Raw genomic sequence first — 23,464 nt, forward strand, 5'->3', positions numbered from 1 at the left:
CTTAATGAATTCTAAGGTATCATAAAGAGCGTCCTCTGTTGAACGTCCTACAGAAAAACCATATTGCCGCTGACTAAGCAACTTCTGACTGTTTAAATAAAATCTCAGTCGCTCTATCAGTATCTTTTCATAAACTTTACCGAAGACACTGAGTAAGACAATTGGTCTATACCTATTATTTTGTTTGGGAATCAAAATGACACGTCCGAGTTTCCAATTTCTTGGGAATAAATGAAATTTTAAGCAATGGTTAAAAAGTGAAGTAAAAACATCGAGAAAAGTATAAATGAAAGTCTGTACAAATATTGGATTAAAATGGTCAGGACCTGGAGCACTTCTGCGCCTCAATTGATCAGTAGCATTTTTAATCTCCACTTGAGTAATAGCAACATCACTTTCAGAGCATACTGCCAGGTCTTCATCATTAAGATAAATCTCTCTGGCACACCTAATTTGAGAACCTGTGTAACTGTCTGTCTGTTAAGTTCAACTAAATCATCAGTTTGTTGGGGATTACTTAAGGTACCAGTTCTTTTAATTTTTTTGGAAGCAGTCCTATAAAAGCCATCATAATAATGTATATTGTTAACGAAAAACTTCTTTTTAGTCTCAAACTTAGTCTTTCTTATCAGACGTTTATAGACGGCTAGTTCTTTCTTGTAAATAAATTTTCTTTTAGTTCTAATATTATCCATCAAACCTGGTACCTGTGAACGTTTTCTCATAGCTCGAATTCGTCGACGCATAAGGGCAAGTTGAGGAGTCCCCCAAGATATTTCTGAACGTCCAGTCTGTCTGGCACGCAGTTTCCTACTGGCATCCATAGATAATTCTTTGAAGAATTTAACAATACAGTTCTCTAAGTCATTAGAAGAGCAACATTTAAACAAATCAAATTTAAATTCTTGCATTTTAGGACCCAGTTCCTTACAGTATCTCATAATTCGATGAACATCTTTTGTTAAAACTGCCCTAGGAGTGCAGTGAGTGTTAAAATCATAAGATAGTCGGAGATATCGATGATCGCTTAAGCTTTCCTCTATTAATACCTCAAAAGCCTCAGGGTCAAAAGGCAAGCCTGGTGAGACGATTATCAAGTCTGTCCAGCCCTCACCAATACTAGATTTAAAAGTCGCAAGAGAACTAAAATCATTTAATAAAATCAAGTTGTTAGATAATATAAAATCAAAAACCAATCGTCCAAGGGCGTCAATGCTCTTTGCACCCCAACTTGGGTGTTTAGAATTGAAATCACCAGTAATGATAAATTCGTCATATTTTCGGATAATCATTTCGAGTTGTGAAAGATATCCCTCTATGTCCTCGGCCAATTATCATGGTAAAATAAATTAATAAAAAAACTCGAAAACATATATATACAAACAAGTAACAAAATAATACAATAAAACTAGGAACCCAACCACAAACATACAATAAGAAAGCTATATTTCACAATCAATATACAAATGATCTCTTAGAAAATTCAATTCACTAAGTAAACAAGGACAATTTTTGTCCATTGCGTGATGGCCAATATCAAAATTAGTTTGAAACTTCTCATTTGAATACGTGCAATTAATGCAGCTCAACTCTTTACTCTCACAATCTTTACCTAAGTGTTCTCCAGTGCATCTCGAACAAAAAATCTCAACTTGACAATTCCTCTAAGAGTGGCTAAAGAAATATCATCTGGTACACTGTCTAGGTCTCAGAAAAAGTTTCAAATCATAATACCTCCAACCGCGATTAATACATTTTGACTCTAAGTATTCTCTCTGACATAATCCACTTACAATGAAAACTGTGTGCGAAATACTTTGATTTTTCGATGGTAAATTAAATACAGGTTTAACACAATTCCCTGAACATGAGCAGTTTTTTTAAAGAGTCTCCAATTCTGCGTTCAAAGTATTGCCATCAACATTATAAATAATTACTCGAGGTCTAATAAAACGTTTTCGTCTAGTGACCAGGTTTCTCTGTAGAATCTCATCGCTAGCGATTGCATCCTCCAATTTCTTCACCTCTTCTCTATCACCTAATTTTAACCTTAGTTCTTCTCGTTCTCCAACTGAGGATTTCTTGATCCTAATACCAATCTCTTCTGGCTTGAATTTTTTACAAATCTCATCATATGCATTTACATCAGGAGCAACAGGCTTAATCATAATTTCGTCCAATCCCTTGGCTGCAACTTTAGCATAAGTGGGAGGGCCGTCGCCGCGCAATTTCTGTAATTCAAGAGTCATATCACTTCTCATCCGTGTAATCTCTTCCTTAATAGCAGTTAACTCATTAGTTTTTCCATAAGCACCAGAACAAACTGCTTGGGAACTCTTTTTATCAATAAAGCCACTAGCAAATGTCAAGATCTTATTTAAACCATACGTTAGTTTATCAGTTAATATGCAACCAAATTTACGTTGGGTTTTAATCTTGTCTACAACTTTGTGTAAACTATTTACAATTAGTACAATATCACTTTCTTCCTCCTCAGGAGTAATTATTTCATCCTCCACTCTTTCTTCGGTATTAGGCATTTTACTCTTAAATAAACACTAAGTGGCCGGGTTCCAAGACTGAAAGTTTAAAACAGCATAAAAACGATAAAATACAAAAATAATATTCAAATTCACCAGTTAAAATAGAAGAATCTGCCTATTCTAAAATTACATGTATAAACGAATACAATTATTTACAACAACAGTTTACATAAAATACATCCAAAATTCCTCTTACTTATTTTACAAAATTCCAGTAGCACTGATGGAATCCTAATTCAAACAAAATTCTCTCTGATTTCATAAAAATGAACACACAATTAAATTTCTCAAACACAGTACTATTTAACAAAATTCACTCGAATACAATAAACAAGACAATGCTATTTAAAATCAGTTAACAATAATCTGTAAAATCAATGTATTCTCAAATCTATAAGTACTTATAAGAAAACGTTTAAGTTTCTAAATATGCCCAAAAACACATCAATTCTTTATAAAATCCATATAAAAACCAAAATATGCCAAACACATAATTACTCTTCAAAATTCACTTAAATCTCGAGAATTCTGCACAAATCAATAAATCGTAAGCGGGCATAAAACATACAAAACCGGTGCACCAATTATCGGGCAGTCATTCCAAGCGAGAGGAACAAAATATCAAATAATAGTAATTTTCAATTGACTGAAAGTTGTAATGCCCTTGGTGCAAAACAGAAAGTCTTCAATTGTAAACAAACGGCGGCCACACTAGGCCTAACCGCCTATTCGAAAAGTAAAATGCTCATAAAGTGAAAAATACGCCATGCATTTCAATAAAATTCAGTATACAAAGGTGTAATGAATCCAAATATATCGACAAAAGTACTTTGCACAGTCTATTTAAGTAGAAAAAGCATAATCTTACAATTCGTATGCTAATGACCTCCGGATAAGACTTGAAACTTTTATATGCTTATATCTTCATTCATATGCACCGGAATTAAATAAAAAGCACCACTACGGAAACCGGAACATCTAAGGCATCATAAATATCATTTTCACATTCACAAAATCAAAATACACCGTATATAGACGATTTTTCGAAGAGCTCCTTGGCATGGCACGTGCATGGGTATGAACGAAAAAAAATGCCCCTTAGGGCGTAATATATTTCAGAAGGGCCGTTATATATATATATATATATATATATATATATATATTTGTCAAAAAAGCATTTAAAGCGATAGACTATAATCGCGTGAAATAAGCAACAAGCTGCTTCAACTTGAATATAAACTTCGTCATTCCAAAGATAAATATTAAGTGTTGTTTTAATATAAAATAAAGGTACATTGTTTTAAAACATACTCAGAGCAAATGTATGAGGAAGAAAAATACCACCATTTAGATTTAAAGTACCGATTTTATAAATTTCTGTACTGTATATAAAATGTGATTCATAATTGTAAAATAAACTTTTTAATTCCTAATTATAAAAAGTATGTGTTAACCTAAGATTTAATCTTAATTCTATTATTTACTTGTATTATTTATTACTAAAAACTATTTGAAAAGTCCTTAAATATATTATTAAAATGGATCTGTATGATTTATTGAGTACTCACTGAGTACAGATAAAAAAGATTCTGCATAAATTATGAAGATTTCATTTGTTATTTATGAAAAACGGCATTTTTATTTAAAATCAAATTTTAAATAAGATTTATAATTTACATGTAAGTATATTTAATTATTTTTATTCTTAAGTAAATAGTATCACAGAAAATAATTAGAAGCACGAAATGTTCTGTAAAAAGTATAGATCTGATACTGGATTTTAATTTTTAAAAGATGGTATAGAAGTTATAAATTGGTTTGATTCTACAGAGTTGTAAAAACATCTTGATGATCAAGTAGGAAGGAATCTCGAATTTTTTTAGAAATACATCCTTCTTTGTAATTTACGTCAAAGGCAATATTGAAAAAAAAATTTCTTTAGAAACTTCGCAGAAATTCCAAGCATTAACTTGCAATGAATTTTGGAACTCCTTCGCACTTCTTTCATATCATATTATAATTACATATATCTCTTATAATCAAACCCATAGTCGTTAAATGTGGAAAACCTTCTGCCCTGTGAGCATGCCTTTCCTAACAATAGCCGTTTTTTCTCTGTTCTCAATCTAATGTGAAATTACAGTACTTTAAAGGTTTAAAGAAATAGATAATTCTTATTTTATTGAACCAATTTTTCTAGTAGGTCACCAAATAAAATCTTCAAAATTATTTTACATTATTCAGAATTTTCATTCAGATGAAAGAAACCAATCTAAACAAATGCATAAAATTGTACTGATGTTTATTTCTATTTAACCTACACCGATTCTTTTCAGTTTTCCATATTCGACAATGATCCGTTTTAAATATTAAGTTGTAACGTCTACGTCTCTTCGGTAACATAGTCTTTAAAGACTATTGAAGAATTATCTTCTAGGCTTGTGAAACAAAACAGAAATCAGAAGAAAGGTGTATAAGACCCTTTTATTCAAGCATAAAATAAACAAATGATACAACTTGGTTTATAATAAGCCAAGCACTTCTGACTTAATACGTAACAAGGTGTGGTAGATTAGCCTAACGGCTCACAAAAAAACTTTAATGCGCAGGAATGGTTTTGGTTTATAGTAAACCGGTGAAACAAAGCTGAATGGCTAGAACACTCAACGCCGCTAACGCAAGTCGCTAATAATCAGAGCACAACGTGGCCTGAAATAGACAGATATGCTCTAAATATAACTTCCGAAACTCTTGTTTAAATAGTGCTTCTTTCTATCTTAATCTAGATAAACTCTCGCCTATCTCATGAAAAATCTGAATAAACTCTGGCTATCCTTATTTCTGGCATGAAAAGCGTGGGTAAAAAGAGGGTAATAAGAAAGTCTTTTAACTTAAAAAAACTATTGCTAAAAAATAAATAGCTAAACCTCACGCAGTTACAGTGTGTTCTGATGCAGACTACCGTCTACTAAATCAAACTTCAATTTTGAGGTCTTCCTGTAAGCGTAAATTCATAAGGTCCTTTAAAAAATGTTACATATTACTTACTACAATCTGGAAATTTAATTTAATGTAATTTAACTTACTGTAGGTATTCTGGCAACACCATGTGATTCCTATTAGTTTCAATAATATTTCCATAAACTGGAGCGTCAACTGTAACGACAATTGCATTGTAGCCAGTCTTGTCAGCGCGTCGCACAATGTTGTCTGTAATCCTTCTATCCCTGAAGACGTAAGTCTCCATATAAAGAATGGTATCATCAGCAACGAAGCGAATTTCTTCCAACAGCGTGTTCGAAAAAGCACTCACGATCATAGGGACGCCCTCACATGCAGCAGCTGGAAAAAAGTACAGAATTAACATTCTTATTGGAAGAAAAACAAATTGAAAAATACATGACTTAGAAATGTACGGCCATGAACAAAAATAAATTAACAAAATAGAAAAAAAATTAAACTCTTAAAGGATCTGGGTATATGACTAAATGTTATTCTGAGGTTTGGGGTACCAGCTGATAACATAATACCTAGGCTTGTCGAACAATAGTTAACATCAAATTTAATTATTAGCAAAATAATGCACAAATTTGAATCATAAAATTCAAACTTATTAAGCCAGATAAAAGCAAAAACCTGAACAGTAAAGGATTGATTGCCATGCTTTCCAGCTTGAAGTATCAGTGCCCATAATCTTGTTGACCTGATATGACGGTAAATGCAGTCAAAGCTGCCATTTACTTAAGCGAATACGCAAAACGTAGGTGGAAATACAGAGTGTCCGTAAACTCATAGTACACTTTTGACCTGTCACAGAAAAGCAAGAACACAAGATAGAAATGTGAAATCTTCACCAAATAAAAGGAAAACTCTCCGTAGCTGCGCAGTAGCCGATGAGCCATTAGACTTCTATTTGCGAGGTTATATGAAGCAATATGTGTGCAGTTGAACGTATCGACGACATTAATAATTTAAAACAGAGAATCACAGATCTTAATCACTCTGTTACACCAGACGTTCTTAAGCTCGTGTGGGAAGAACTTGAATATCGTTAAGATGTGTGTATGGCAACAAATGGATGCCACATCTAACTAAATGCATGCGCAAACTCACCATGAGTTTGCGGTATTGTAGTTATCGGATTTGGGGTATGAGAAAAGAGAAAAGCTACTGATATCTAAGGATCTACAGGCAATACTGGAGATGCATTTCTCCAGCAGATTTATGAGTGATCCCATTAAGAAAAATTTTTTTTTCCAATGGCGGGCATGTGACTATAACGAAACTGGCCATTCCTAAAGCCAGAAGGGGTGGCACTTATTATGCGGCCATCATTACCTCCTATGAAGGAACAAACAATTTGACATCCATGCCTTCTCCGGAATTCGAACTCGGACTTTCGGTATCGCAATCAGACTCCCTTAACAACTATATCGTCTGGACGGCCCGTTAAGAACATACTCGCTGATGAAATAAAAAAATCTGATGTGTACACCACATGACTTCCTTGTACGAAATATTAAATTATACGCCTTTTTTCTTGCATTTCATTTAAACTTATTGGATTGAATTAAATCTACTTCACCGACAGCGCATAAACCACAATAGAATAAATGCATTCTTTAAAATTCACTCTAATATTTGCTTACCATAGCGACACTCTGGGGCTAAATTCACTTAACAGTATTATATTTCGTTTATATTATAACTCATAATACACAAAATTTATATCATTTAAAGAATGGAATTATCTAATCGTTGCCACGTGTTCTATTCAAATACTATAATAAAGCTAGAATGATGTATAAAAGAAATTAAGCAAACAAAACAAAAAAAAAAAAAAAAAAGAAAAAGAAACAGTTTTTCACAGACAATTGAGTATTTCTCCTTCAATTAATTCAGTTCTCATTTCGCGAGAAGGCAAAAATACATAAAAACTCAAAATATCTATATTAAAAATTACGAAGTAAATCTTAAACACTAATTTCCTCGAAAAAATTCCGGAAACGATTAAGCATGATTTAATTGGCAATAATAAATGAAGGCGTTATCTTTGTTGTTGCGAAGCTAAGTTCCTCTAGATTGGCAACAAATCCACTAGTCTGCTGTTTCAAATATAAACAATCAATGGCCGCCATAAAAAAAAAAAAAAAATCTGATGTGTACACCACATGACTTCCTTGTATGGAATATTAAATTATACGCCTTTTTTCTTGCATTTCATTTAAACTTATTGGATTGAATTAAATCTACTTCACCGACAGCGCATAAACCACAATAGAATAAATGCATTCTTTAAAATTCACTCTAATATTTGTTTACCATAGCGACACTCTGGGGCTAAATTCACTTAACAGTATTATATTTCGTTTATATTATAACTCATAATACACAAAATTTATATCATTTAAAGAATGGAATTATCTAATCGTTGCCACGTGTTCTATTCAAATACTATAATAAAGCTAGAATGATGTATAAAAGAAATTAAGCAAACAAAACAAAACAAAACAAAAAAAAAAAAAGAAACAGTTTTTCACAGACAATTGAGTATTTCTCCTTCAATTAATTCAGTTCTCATTTCGCGAGAAGGCAAAAATACATAAAAACTCAAAATATCTATATTAAAAATTACGAAGTAAATCTTAAACACTAATTTCCTCGAAAAAATTCCGGAAACGATTAAGCATGATTTAATTGGCAATAATAAATGAAGGCGTTATCTTTGTTGTTGCGAAGCTAAGTTCCTCTAGATTGGCAACAAATCCACTAGTCTGCTGTTTCAAATATAAACAATCAATGGCCGCCATAAAAAAAAAAAAAAAATCTGATGTGTACACCACATGACTTCCTTGTATGGAATATTAAATTATACGCCTTTTTTCTTGCATTTCATTTAAACTTATTGGATTGAATTAAATCTACTTCACCGACAGCGCATAAACCACAATAGAATAAATGCATTCTTTAAAATTCACTCTAATATTTGTTTACCATAGCGACACTCTGGGGCTAAATTCACTTAACAGTATTATATTTCGTTTATATTATAACTCATAATACACAAAATTTATATCATTTAAAGAATGGAATTATCTAATCGTTGCCACGTGTTCTATTCAAATACTATAATAAAGCTAGAATGATGTATAAAAGAAATTAAGCAAGCAAAAAAAAAAAAAAAAAAAAAAAAAGAAACAGTTTTTCACAGACAATTGAGTATTTCTCCTTCAATTAATTCAGTTCTCATTTCGCGAGAAGGCAAAAATACATAAAAACTCAAAATATCTATATTAAAAATTACGAAGTAAATCTTAAACACTAATTTCCTCGAAAAAATTCCGGAAACGATTAAGCATGATTTAATTGGCAATAATAAATGAAGGCGTTATCTTTGTTGTTGCGAAGCTAAGTTCCTCTAGATTGGCAACAAATCCACTAGTCTGCTGTTTCAAATATAAACAATCAATGGCCGCCATAAAAAAAAAAAAAAAAATCTGATGTGTACACCACATGACTTCCTTGTACGAAATATTAAATTATACGCCTTTTTTCTTGCATTTCATTTAAACTTATTGGATTGAATTAAATCTACTTCGCCGACAGCGCATAAACCACAATAGAATAAATGCATTCTTTAAAATTCACTCAAATATTTGTTTACCATAGCGACACTCTGGCGCTAGATTCACTTAACAGTATTATATTTCGTTCATATTATAACTCATAATGCACAAAATTTATATCATTTAAAAAATAGAATTATCTAATCGTTGCCACATGTTCTATTCAAATACTATAATAAAGCTAGAACGATGTATAAAAGAAATTAAGCAAACAAAACAAAAAAGAAACAGTTTCGAATAAAACAGACGGTCTCCCGGCACAACTAAAGACTGCGAAAAACATCCCATCACAAATTATGAAAAATGGAACAAAATGTGATCTGTGTTTTTTCAGTTTTCTGTTTCATATTTATTCGCATATAGCTTTGATGTTTTTCTTTCATATTTTACGTTTGAGTTTCACTGCGAATTGGGGAGACCATATGGAAATTTTTCACTGCAAATCCTATTGTTTTGACCATTTACATAATTATCTAAACGATGAAAAGAAAAACGATTCTTTGCTTCCCTGGAGAACAAGCTGCTCATCTGCTGGTGGAAATAGCTCATGTTTTATGGAATGAGAATCAATGGATTAAGTATTATAACGAATATTTTGTATTGTAAACAAGTATATACATTTTTATCACGTTATAGTTCATAAGCTGATTCGAATAAAGCAGATTTTTGTGTTGTGACCTATCTCATTTGTCTGACAGTAACATCAGAAATAAGCCCACGAAATTCACGGTTGCAAGGAGTACAAGATTGTGTCTGCCGTTGGCAACAGCTTTGAGCACCATAGAGGTACGTGTACGACTTCGCTCAGTTCCGGCCCCAATTTTGAAGGAATGTTCCCCTACTACCAACCCCTGTATTGCCTTATCACCAACCTCTCGAGAGGACTTTCAGCTCGCCGCATGTTTAGAGTGCTCCATGACGCACAGACACTATACATTTACAAACATCCATGCCTTCTCAGGGATTCGAACCCGGCCCTTCGGTACGGCAGTCAGCGTCGTTAACCAGTATCCCGGTCAGATGGCACTAGTGAAATATACTTGTCGGAATACTGCCTGAAATATTGTACCTGTCGTTGGCAATAGCTTTGGTGACCATAGAGGTGACAGTACGTTTTTGCTCAGTTCCGCCATAATTTTGATGGAGAGCACCTCGTGGGGGACGGGTCTGAGGGTGTCCCGCCCCCCTTACCCTGCCACCAACCGCTCGAGAGGACTTTTGGCTAGCCCCCGAAATTCATCTTGGCAACGAGTGCAGGATTCCTCCAGTCATTGGCAAGAGTCTTGAACACCATACAATTAAGAGTCCGACTTCGCTCAGCTCCGCCTTCAAGTCTGAAGATGAGCATCCCGATGGAATGAATTCAAGGGTTTCCCATCTCTCATCACCAACCTTTCACCTTCGGTTATCCGCATATTTATAGTGTCCCCATGCCGCACTGACACTATACATTTGCAAACATCCTTGCTTTTCCGGGATTCGAACCCGGCACTTCTATGCGGTAGTCAGCGACGTTAAACCGGCTATACCGCAACCACTATACAGGCTAAATGACAGATTTAGATTTGATTACATCGTTAGTAATTTTCCGTTTTCAAACTCATTTAAAATTTTGTAAACCTTTTTCAAGTAGTATACAAAATGTTTTGTGTTGATTATAAATTTCTAGAGTGCATCTGCCTTAACTGAAATTGATCATGAAAACCTGCCACTTGAGAACCTCCTCTGCTGGCAAAAGAAACTGCATTTCACATAAGTATTTCTTGCATTATTTCATCTCCGAGGAAACGGTATAGTGTGATGGAAAATAAGCATTTTTTGGTGAGATGCAGCTTCAGTAAAGATGTAACGTTATTTATTATTTCAAATATAGTAGTTAGCCTTATGTGCAATAAAAACAGGAATTATTCTGTTAAAAATTTCTTTTGCAAGAAAAGGAACACAACAATACCACATTTTTGACGCAGCAAATGATGAAGAAGCAATTTCATGTGCTAAAGACATATATTAAAATTGAGTTCCGCGTATACTAAAAACACCCTCAATTATTGAATATCAGTTACAATTTCAGAAGAATATCAAAACATTGATCAATTAGAATGGCTATCATCTTGCTGGAAAATCAATTAAATATCATATAAATTTTAAAGAATTCCAGAAACTGCAAACAAACTTTATGCAACTCTTACGATAGAAAATAATCGTAATATTGAAAACTGTTTTCTTACCTACGGCTGTTCCTATTTCTCCATCAGGATTAGCCCATTCCAGGAAAGGCACGGGGGCTAACCCGAGTGGGAAAGAGGCTTTGCCTCCGAGAAACTTCTGTCCAATGTCTCTGCTTCCTACACCCCTCATGACGCGGGGACGGAGTTTGTACCTATAAAAATTTCAGAATCTTTTTTGAGAACTTGAAGTAAAACTAAGATCAAAAAGGCATATCATCGACGTATAAGAGTCACACACAAATTGTAAGAGCATATACAGAATTTCATTGCGCTGGTAATTTTTTTATATATACTTTCTATTTAGTGTTAAACATATAATAATGAGCTGTAAAATTATTATGTAACCTAAGATCAAAATTATCTATACAATAATTATATATCGTGCCATTATAATAATCTATATAATAAGAAAATTTATCATTTAGCCCAAAGGGGCAGTAACCCAGAAGGGCTATTAGCCTCAAAGCTGCATTTTGTGGCGTTTCACTATTAAACGGCAAATGAGCAGCCGGATGGAACTTGTGGCCCAACATTTTCACCATTTGAGAATTTTATGTTATGACGGTAATTGTCTTCTTCAGTAACATTTGTCCATAATGTTTCATCATTTCCAACAAACTGCCTATTTTTATATGTAGAAATAGATGGTTGCTCATAAGTCGTCTTCTTCTAATAATAATTTCTTCGTCAAAATCGGTCGCAGTTTGAAAAGGAACGGAAAACAATAGCTCAGACGCCTTTGTAAAATTTATACCATCTTCCAATAATTCAAGTTCATTATCTATTTGAGTCATACATTCGTCATCACTACTTTCATATTCATTAGTGAATGATTGTTTTCTCTTGATTCAAGGCATCTATATTTTTATACTTATTAGCACATAAAATAAATATAGCAGTTCAATTATTATTCTTTTAATTAAAACACATGTTTTTATGTAAAAAAAATATCAAAGACGACAAAAAATACGATTTTTCTCTAAAGCGTTGGGAACTTGCTTTCTTGAAGACAGCACTACTGTGGCAAGGTCACGCAGATTTTCCTTATCTCGTCCTCCAAGGATATACTTCCCAGGCAAAGGGACTCTTGAATGGGGTTTGGAATGCGATTTGGATATTGCAACTGTACTGTTTCTTACCCGAGGGAATATTCTCGCTATGATTCAGCATATGACAAGCGACGGGGAAGTCGAGGTTTGGACATCGTGAAGCGAGGTTGTTTCAAGAGAGTGTAGCCGAATACCTCAGTGAGTGTGTACGGGAGTTCGAAATTATCGTCTGCACGTTCAACGAGCCGACTTTTCCAAGCTAGAAGACCGTATGTCCATCGGCAATACTGAAGATAGCATTGTTCTACTTGGAGTATTTTGTCGCGCTAGGAGATTTAGCACGGACTAATCTTACCGAATATGCTGTTGTTTTAGCACAGTACATTTGCATTAAGTATTATCCACATACCAGATTGATGTAATCTTACGTTCTTACATTTATATTTTTATTAAAATTCTCGCTATTGTTTTATAACTTGAGCTTGGTGTCATTTCAACCCTGAAGTACAACAGAGGCTTTGGGTAGAGTGTTCGACCTCTACAACACACTACAAATGACTCTTTTAATCCTAATGTAAAAATAATACTAAAAAGAATTTAAGATAATATAAACTGGTCAAATATGATAAATTTAGTCTTTATTTAGATAGTACAAAAAATCTGAAAGAAAAAAGAAGACAGTTTTAGATATTTTCAATTATTTTAGAAATTACCATGTATAATGTCGAGTCTAGATCGACAAAGGAGTTGGTGTAAGAAATACGATGTCGAGTCCCATTCGACATAGGAGTCCTAAGGGTTAATTAATTCGTAATTATAGAATTATTTGTTAAGGGCGAAATATCTAAAGGTTTTCACATTGTTTTTAAAAATTACATCCTTTTAGCGTTAATCATTTTCATTAATCATTCCTTAACATTTTTCTCTTTTAAAATCGTGTATAATAGTCGTAAATTTATTTCTATTAGCCACGATTTCTGGTGAAATCAAGATGGCCGCCCTTTTTGAAACACGGAGTTTCGTCGCAAATCTCGATGGTAACCATTTTTCAAAACAACGTATTTCACGCGCTTTTGCGCCAAAAAAAATTTCGCCAAACTTTGAAGGTGGGCTATACTGAAGCTGTTCCATTTGTTCTTTCTGAAAATGTCTTCTTGTATCAGTTTTTCATTTACGACAAGGCGATTATCTTAATATTGTGCCAAGTGTTTTCCTGAGCATCACATGAGTTTTAGCATGATAATTCTTCGTCAGCAGGAATTAAATTTTATTACGTAAATCATTTGCTTTGTTGACTATAACAAATATTCTGCCATTTCTAATTATTTTTGCTCGCGAGGAAAGACACTACGGGAATTCTGCCTGTAGCGTTTTAAGAAAATATTGAATAAATCATTAGTGTTATGTTTTCGGAAATTATTGAGTATAAAAATATTTTGATGTAATCAGAATTGTAGCTTAATATTTGCACTAACCTTGAATATGCATCGTCATTGTCCCTAGTAGTTGTCATGTTATCGGATCCAAAGCTGAAAAATGCTCTTCTGACGTCATCCACCTCTCGACGAACATATTCTTCAAAATCTCGGACACTGACGAAATCCTGGTACCTCCTATAATTGAACCTAAAAAGGAAAAGAAATATTACTCAGCAGACCGATTGTTAAAGAAACAACATGCGACAATTGAAAAGAATATTTACAATTATATTTAATTCTTCACATTTCAAACAAAGAATAACATTTTGCTCTAAAGAATATGCGAAATTATTTATATTAGCCTCAATAGCAATATAATAACCTCAATAGCAATATAATAATTGAGCTAAAAGGTTTATTGCTTTTATCGCAGACTTATTTTTAAATAAAAACTAAGGCTTGGAATCTCAGAAGAACTAATATGCAAATGGACATTCTATTGGGTCATATAAAAAGTATCCGCGTTTTTTGCCACTAGATTGTGTTGATGCCTATATATCCAGCAACTCTCACTCGATTGTCTCAAACGAACACATGTTTAAAAGATAACAATCAGCTTCCATTGTTTGTGAAATTAGTTTTCTAATTCGATGCTCGTGTAAAAAGTTATACTGATTTGAAAATTAGTGAAATATCTGAATAAATACGCTATGTGATGCTTTTTTTAAAAGGTAAAAAGGCTGCAAAAACATGCCGAAAAATTTGTGAAGTGTACAGTGGGGATGCTGTGAGTGAATAAAGGACACAGGAGTGGTTTGCTCGACTCCGTTCCGGAAATTTCGATGTCAAAGATGTACCTCGCTCGGCCAATCACTGAAAAAGGTTCATGAAATTTTGCAACTGGGGGAGCAAGACCGGCACGCAAGCTGTCAGAAAACAGAGGCGGCAACCACATGACAGTTTGGAGTCATTTGAAAAGAGCAGCCTACAAAAAGAAGCTCCGATGTTTGGGTGCCACATGAGAAATTATCCATTATGAGCTGCTACAACCTGGCGAAACCATCAATTCGGCCCTGTACTGCGCACAAGTCGACCGTCTGAACGAAGCAATCGAGATCAGAATTGGCCAACAGAAAGGTTGTGCTCCCTTCATGACAATGCACGGCTTCGCACATCTTTGATGACTCGGAACAAATTGGACGGAACTTCGTTGAAAAGTTTTGATGCATCCACTTTTTACTGTTGATTCTTGAATTATGCACGTTTGCCCAGACTTTGCACCGTCTGAATATCATTGGTTTCGATTTCTGCAAAACACCCTTGATGGCAAAAAATTGGCAGACCAAAGCGCCACTGAAAATCAACTTGGCCAAGTTTTTCGACTATAAACCACAGAAGTTCTGCACCGATGGAATTATGAAGCTACGTGAAAAATGGCAAAAGGCCATAGATAATAATGGTCAATATGTACTTGATTAAAATTAATTTTTAAAACAGAAAAGTTTTGTTAAAATATGTACCAAATATCCGCGGAGACTTTTTATATGGCCCAATATTTACGAACCAATAAGAGGAAAGTTAGTAGAATAATTGATTACTGTACCTTATTACTGTTGATTCTTGAATTACACAGGTAATGTACGTTCTATTTATGGATCAATAGGAGGAAAATTAGTAGAATAACTGCTTAATTGGATCTTAATTACAGTTGAATTCTTCAGTTATGCAGGTAATGAACGTTCTATTTAAGGATCAATAAGAAAATTAGAAGATTTATTAAATGATTATTGAACCTTTTTAATTACTGTTGATTCTTGAATTACGCAGGTAATGAACTTATGGATCAATAAGAGGAAAATTAGTATAATGACCTTTTTACTGTTGATTCTTGAATTACGCACGTTTAAAATAATCGATTTCCTGTAAATGCACGTTTATATCCAAAAATATATTGAAAAATATTTTAGAGATTTAGCAGAGAGAAAAGTACTAAAGAAATTATGTAACAAACAATTGAAAAAAAAAGTTTGTTTCAAACTTGTTTCAATTTATCTTGTTTTTGATAACTAGGCAGTAATAAGGACAACAACAACTCACTAGGTTATTAATTTAACTTCTATGGATAGCCATTAGGTGTTTAAAACAAGTACTTCTGAGATATTTTACACTACAGAAGTTATACAATGATATTATTTTCTAACCAATAAAACAGTATCAGTGTAGGTGTAACTCATCTTATAAACACTACAATGCGTTTAAACACACATATATGTGTTAACTTACACGTAGAGATGGGTAAAACTGTGAACTGGATTAACACTCCTTATTTGTATATGCTTAAAACGAAGTGCGGTTTATGTTAGCAATGAGACGTCTAATTACAGTAGGCTATTAACACCTATAACAACATATGTTCATTATAACGCAAGGTACACGTGTGGTCATTTTGACCTTGTATGCAGTTTTAATATTTTTTTTACTATTTAAAAAACAACGTAAGACAATAAAAAATTAAAGAACATTTAAATTAACAAACAAAGATTACTAAACTGACTGATAATAAATGAATTACAATATTGAAACTTTTACAAAAGCAGAAAACTTGTTGTTACCAAACATTGACATATTATATGCAGTCTGTCTATCATAAGAAAAGCTCTCACCAGTTATTCTGCAGTTTCTGTTGCCGTAGCGTTGACCCATTTTCCGTAGGGGTGTCTTGAAGATGAATGATAACTCTTTTCCCCTCAGCCAACAGTCGCCAAAAACAAAATAACATTAAAGCAACCCTTTGTTCGCCCCTATTTGAAACAGACTAGCCCTGTTGCTATAGCGGCCGTCACCCACCAGTCACTGTGGCGAGCGTTCGCTGTTCTTCTCGTAGACAGACAGTACTGGTGGAACGTAAAGTTCACAAACTCCCTCGGATCAAGCATTTGTACGTTGCATACAGGTGCCGCGCATGGTGCGCTACCCTAGGATAAATGAGTAATTTATTGTCAGTAGAGAGAACGCTGTTCCGGGCAATTAAGGGGGCAAGTGTAGCTTTACGAACCCGGAACTTTGCAATAAGCTTTGTGATGTGTGGGGTCCATGTGAGAGTTTGATCTAATGTAACACCTAGGTATTGGGCCTGCTTGGTCCAGGGGATAGGCGTGTCATACATTTTGATGTGGATATCATAGTCAATATTCTTTTTCCTCGTGAAAAAAATGGCATCCGATTTATCCACATTAATTCTGATTTTCCATGCCGTTAGCCAGGACTCCAGTGTGTGGATGTGGTTTTGTAATTGTTGTATGACTGAACCGTGAGATGCATTTTGTGATAGAATTGCCGTGTCATCAGCATACATTGCTAGAGTGGTGTGTTGTGTGTGTGGGATATCGTTCGTGTAAATATTGACGTAGAGCGGGCCCAAAATGGACCCTTGTGGGACCCCAGCCCTGATGGGCCTGGGAGTAGAGATATTGTTTTTGACACAAACGACAAAGTGTCGACCCATAAGGTAAGAATATGTGATGTGTGTGATGTAATCTGGGAAGCCCAGGTTTATGATTTTGTATACTCGGTTACTTTGCTCAACCAGTGTTGCCAAAATCAGAACGTAAAAATGCCCATCGGACATTTAGTGTTATAGGTGTTAAATGTTAAGCTTTTTTTGAACAGTCAAAAATTACACGTGGATCTAGGATTGCAAGATTTGTTCGACCTCGCCGTAAATATTTCGTAGATCCAAAAGATGGAAATCGAAATGTACTATCACTGTTTTCTGCGTCGTAATTTTGCTGGAACCAGTCCGAATGTTTATTTTTTCGTAGCTGATTTATGTTTAAATTTGATGAATACATTCATTATACTTAATAATAAGCAGGATTTTAGTTCTCCTAGATCAGGGGTTCCCAACTTTTTTGTTCCTAAGATTCTAGAACATTCTAGAATATATGTTTGACAGCGGACACCATTTGCTTTTTCAAGATGAATTTATAATTGTATAGAGAATACACGCACATAAAAAACGAAATAAGTCGCATTTCGCTTTGTGCTGGTATCTGCGATGACCGCAATTTCAATTTCATTAAAAGTGAGAAAATGTTCACATAGAATCATAATTTTATTGAATATTAAAACATTTTTATTGTGATCGTACAGCGACAGACACACTTTAAACGATCAGGAGGCGCCATGTTGCCTGCGGGCATAGGGTTGGGAGCCTCTATCCTACCTTCAACTTTTGTAGACCACAGGCCTCATCACTGAATCAAAAATCAATTTTTGGTCATCAAGGGATCAAAAGAGAAAAGGTTTAGATATTTTTCTTTGTTTGTAGCATATAAAAAGCGGAAATACCAGGACGAAACCTGCAGTAAACAAATGAAATGCTTCAACATCGTCGTCATCTCGTGCTTACAGGACATGTTTCACTTGAAGAACCCATACTAGATGGCGTCATAATATAAGTGCGAGAGGTTTCTAGAACCAAATATGTAATTATGCATACACAAGATGGCCAGAAATTTCAGAAGGTTTCAAAATTTTATGAAATCTAAAAAAAAAGGGGTGAAAAGAAATGAGGTTTTCAAAGAAGTTACTACCAAACAGAGGGATTTCTTTTGGCAAGAGATATTTTTTTTCCCTTCAAATTTTTAACAATGAAGGAAGCTGTGTGATATCGAGAGTATGAATCACAACTAAAATACAGTTGAAAACTGCAGCGAATATGTCTTTTGCTGGCGGATATCGTAAACAAGCAATTCTGTTATACATAATGAATTTCTTGGCCATGACTATATCATTTTTAATAAGAACTACTCTGAATGTAATAGTTACTTCTGTTATGGTAAAACGTTCTCTATGGTTAAATGCTGAACTAAATATTAACATTTTAACGAAAAATCGATCTCCATTCTCGTCATTTACATCCTTGTAAGCCACGTACCATTATAACCATTTGTTCAATTTTTATAGAATTTTGAAATCTTTAAGGTTTTCTGGATCAATCTGCAACTGTTACAGCTTCTCTACCTCTTTTTTTAATCCCCCAAAGCAAAATTTTTCATACATGTTGGGACAAACTGTATTTTTAAAAACTCGTTGCGCTGGTAAAAAATTTTGGAAACACTGTTCTAAATTGTGAAAGTGCTTTACATAAAATTATACGTTACTGTTCAATTGTTTTATATGCAATATTGTTTGCTGGCTGCTAAGTGTAAATTTTGCTTTAGTTTGAACATAAAAAACTGTACAATAGGTATTGCTGTACAGTAGTTTTATACTGTTTGTTAGTACAACAAACTGTAGTTTTGATACTATATTTAATTTCGTTTTACCCAATTGCATACTAGCTAATCTAGTGAAACTTTAGGCTGGGTTGAAATGAAATTTAGTTGAAATAAATAGAGAAAACGTATGTATGGCAGTAAACGATGCCAGTGTAACATGTAAAATTAATCTAACTTAGATTCTACATAAAGCTGAAAAGGTTTATATAAAACATATGCTAATGTAAAATCTTTTTCCCTCTTTTTAGAAAAACGATGTAACCCAACTTTTACAAAGTGATCATGCCGTATAATAATACCAGGACGTGTAGCATGTTTTATAGTTCGACCGTCTCACCGTTGTGATGTCAAAGGTCACGTGAAAGGTCATCTCTTCTCCGGAAAGAGAGAAATTATATGCTGGAGGGAAAGAAAATTCCCCCATTCTTCCACCCTATTTTGAGAATAATTCGGTCTGCGAAATGATTCGATCGAATTATACTTTGGCATAAATTCATAAAATGGAATTCTTTAAAACAGGCTTAGATAACGAAGATTTGTAGCTCACCCCGAAGTTTAGAAGTTACTTACTGTTCGTCTGTAGGTTGTTTTTCGAAGTCGCAGCCACAGCGGTCGTCAGAAAAGTCGTCGGTTATACCTATATCAACCTGCATATGGAAAGAATATAAATTCAGTACATGAAAAAAATATTTTAAAAAAATCTGAAAGGTTTCAGATTTTAAATTACGTCCAAAGGGGCGTTTTTTTAACATTTTATGTGTTACTTTCATTTATTAAATATCATATTCTTCGCACTGAAACAATAAAATTCAGTTCAAGAGCAATATTGCAAAAATAATTTTAAATTGAGCCTATCTTTAGAATTTACGATACGCAGTCTCATGCGCTGGAGATAAAAATGTTTTTTTCTGTACAACGTTGCCATCTCTCGCTTTGAAATTAACTTAGATTTTTTACAATTCTAATTTTCATAGAGATTAAATTATGGTATTTTCAGAAAGCTGAAAGTGTAAAGAATTTCAATAGAGAATTTTGAAAGCTAAAAACCCCAAATCACTCTTTACTTAATACCCCAAATCTAAAAACCCCAAATCAAAAAAAGAGGTAGAGAAGCTGTAACAGGGATTAAAAAAAGAGGTAGAGAAGCTGTAACAGTTGCAGATTGATCCAGAAAACCTTAAAGATTTCAAAATTCTATAAAAATTGAACAAGCTAAAAACCCCAAATCACTCTTTACTAATTTGTTAACCAAAAATTCGTTAAAGTTTTACAAAATATGAAATTGCTAATAAAACAAATTCCAAATTTGAAATTTGGGCTTTCAGATGCCCAGATTCGCAGTAGGATTACGTCATTCAAAATTGGATTTCTGTAGGTATCGTTGTTTTATCACAACGGAGAAACATACATTTACACAGATTCTTCATTATTTAATTTCTTCAACTATAATAGAGGCCGATAATATTCTGTGGCAACAGTTTGAAAAGTTATACAGCCATTTATAGTGTTTCAACGCAAAATCGCAACAGAGACTATTTTTTTCATTTCCTCAGGGACCATTGTATTCATTGTTTTCAAGCATTAGTAGAAAGCTATAAAATATTAAATTACATTCGCAAGAACAAGATTTAAGCAAACAATCAGACTTTATTTTTCTGTCAAACTACCATACTAATTTATATTAAAATGTCAATCTGCTTAGACGTTTTAAAAACATTTCAAAGCCTTGAAGGAATTTAATTACTTATAACAAGAGACATAAATGCAACGTTTAAAGAATATCCGAATTTAATTTAAAGTAATATGAAATATATTATGTAATTAACGCATAATATAAGTGCATGAAAAATTAGAAAACAAGAATATGAAGCATATTGTAATAGTCGAGTGTTTACGCTGCTATTATATTTTAAGAGATGCTGGAAGCCAAAAATCTTAAGTAAAGAGTGATTTGGGGTTTTTAGCTTTCAAAATTCTCTATTGAAATTCTTTACACTTTCCGCTTTCTGAAAATACCATAATATAATCTCTATGAAAATTGGAATTGTAAAAAATCTAAGTTAATTTATCATCGAGTGCTTTGATAAACGAGGATTTTTATATAAAATTGCATTTTCTCCAAATGTACTTTTATACTCGATGTACCTTTTCTCAGAACTACTACTCACAGGTACGCTAATTTTTTATGGCTTACTTATCCTAAGGGGAGAGGTCTAATCCAAACTCCACATAGCGTGCTTGAAAATGGATGAAAGTGTACAGACAGAGACTGCTGTTCAATCAGAACTTATTGAGGAGGCTCGTTCACTTATTAGTGGACTAGAAACTTGTCTAGAAGATGCCTCTAGAGTTACAATACCTCTTCGTAAGAGGATCTTTAAAGCACAAGAAATGCTATTTGGTTATATTGTTTCACAAGCATTGTAAATAGAGAACCTGAAAGGAAAATTAGAAGTGATAAAGAAACCACAACCTTTAATTGAAACGTCCTTTGCTGAAATTGTTCAAGAACAAAGAGTTGAAAGGAAATTGAATCAAAAGAAGGATAAATTTAAGAAAAAAGAGGAACATGTAGCGTTGTTATACCCTAAGGTGAAAGGGGTTTCATCTGAAGAAATGAAAATGAAGGTGGTTGAAGCAATAGATCCGGCTCAGCTGAAGATTGGAATAAAAAATGTGAGAAAAATTAACAACGGAGGAATTGTTATAGACTGTGTAAATAAAGAAGTTGGTTGAAATTTTAGAAGAAGAAATAAGATCAAATATATTGCTGAAAGAAGATGTTGAAACAAAGGCTCCAAAAAAGAAAAGTCCAAAGATAATATTATACAATATAGATGCTGATTTAAAAAAGAAAGAGATTCAAGAATCGGTGATTAAACAAAATCACATTTTTGAAAATGGAGGTTTTGAACTTTTGGGGTGACTGAAGTTCAGCCTGCCAAATTCAAATCTATAATAAATCAAGGGAAAATTAACTTTAAATGGTTCCGATTATCGATTAAAGAGTATTTCAGTGTTGTTAAGTGCTTCAAGTGCCAAGAATTTGGCCATTTTCATAAAAATTGTATAAATAATCAGATTTGTGCTAGATGTGCTCGAAAAGGTCACAACCATTGGGATTGTAAGGAAGACTCAGAATGCATAAATTGTAAAGAAGCCAACAAAAAATATAAACTTGGGTTAGATTCTAGACATTCTAGTCTAGATAAAAATTGTGAATGTCTAAAAAGACAATATGATTTATTAATTAGAAGAACTGATTATGGTTAATGGTTCTATTAAATTAAAATATGCAAAGGATTTGTATTTTTGTTTGAAACTGTAATAAGTTATTAATAAGATTAATAGTTTGTTATTATTGAACTTGTAAGAAAAGAATATTTTTAGTCTCTGTTTCAATTATAAAATAATTTTTGTTATTAAAGAAAATGATCCAATTATTTTATGAAATACAAGTTGTATAAATGATTTATTTTATGTATGAAATACAAGTTGTATAAATGATTTATTTTATGTATGAAATACAAGTTGTATAAATGATTTATTTTATATATGAAATACAAGTTGTATAAATGATTTATTTTATGTATGAAATACAAGTTGTATAAATGATTTATTTTATATATGAAATACAAGTTGTATAAATGATTTATTTTATGTATGAAATACAAGTTGTATAAATGATTGAGTAAAGTTTTGAGATCCTAAATAGGATATTTTGTTATGTGAAATTTTAATGTAAATCTGTAAATTTAATGATTTGCATTTTTGATTTTGATTACTAAAAGGATATTTGTTGGCGAGGTCAATGGATCTTTCGGCCAGTAGCGGGTACAGTATGGTGGTTGGATTTTATCCTAAATAGAAGTTCCATTAAACCCTGCATGTACCGAAAGGTTCGCAGGATAGATTACCAGTCTTATTATGTTTCCTAATATTTACTGAAATAAGCTTTTTGCAATAAACTTAATTTTTTTTTTTTTGTTTTTTTTTTTTTGTTGTTGTTGTTGAAAAAGGTGCTAAATTTTACTATGCCTAATACAATATTCTAGAAATTACTCTTTAAACTCAAAATGTTTCAAAAGTTCATTTCAATATAATGAATGATTCTACTTTAATTACACAAAAAATTTCAAACTTACATCCTGCAGTAGATTTTCAGAAAAGGTAGATCGAAAATGGCCAATTTAACATTGTCGGTATAGTGGGTTTCGATTCCCCTTAAGGTCATTAACAATAAGGAAATGATATCAATTGGCATTAGGTATCCGAGTCATTGGTTTTCTTTGATTCTGGAGATGTGAAAATTGTGCAT

At 33.2% G+C, this 23,464-nt stretch overlaps 1 protein-coding gene across 1 annotated transcript in view; it reads right to left on the reverse strand.

Annotated features, from left to right (window-relative positions):
• LOC118189158 (uncharacterized) overlaps positions 1-23,464 on the reverse strand; it is a 52,620-nt gene that overhangs the window by 23,112 nt on the left and 6,044 nt on the right. The window contains exons 3-6 of the mRNA XM_035359706.2: positions 19,717-19,793; positions 13,922-14,071; positions 11,398-11,549; positions 5,630-5,885 (exon numbers count right to left, since the gene is read on the reverse strand). Of these exons, the coding sequence (XP_035215597.2) occupies positions 5,630-5,885; positions 11,398-11,549; positions 13,922-14,071; positions 19,717-19,793 (635 nt within the window). The remainder of the gene's footprint in view (positions 1-5,629; positions 5,886-11,397; positions 11,550-13,921; positions 14,072-19,716; positions 19,794-23,464) is intronic.

Source organism: Stegodyphus dumicola, chromosome 5, assembly GCF_044657685.1.
Source record: "Stegodyphus dumicola isolate Sdum_Otavi_A_Nest chromosome 5, ASM4465768v1".
Lineage (NCBI taxonomy): Eukaryota > Metazoa > Arthropoda > Arachnida > Araneae > Eresidae > Stegodyphus > Stegodyphus dumicola.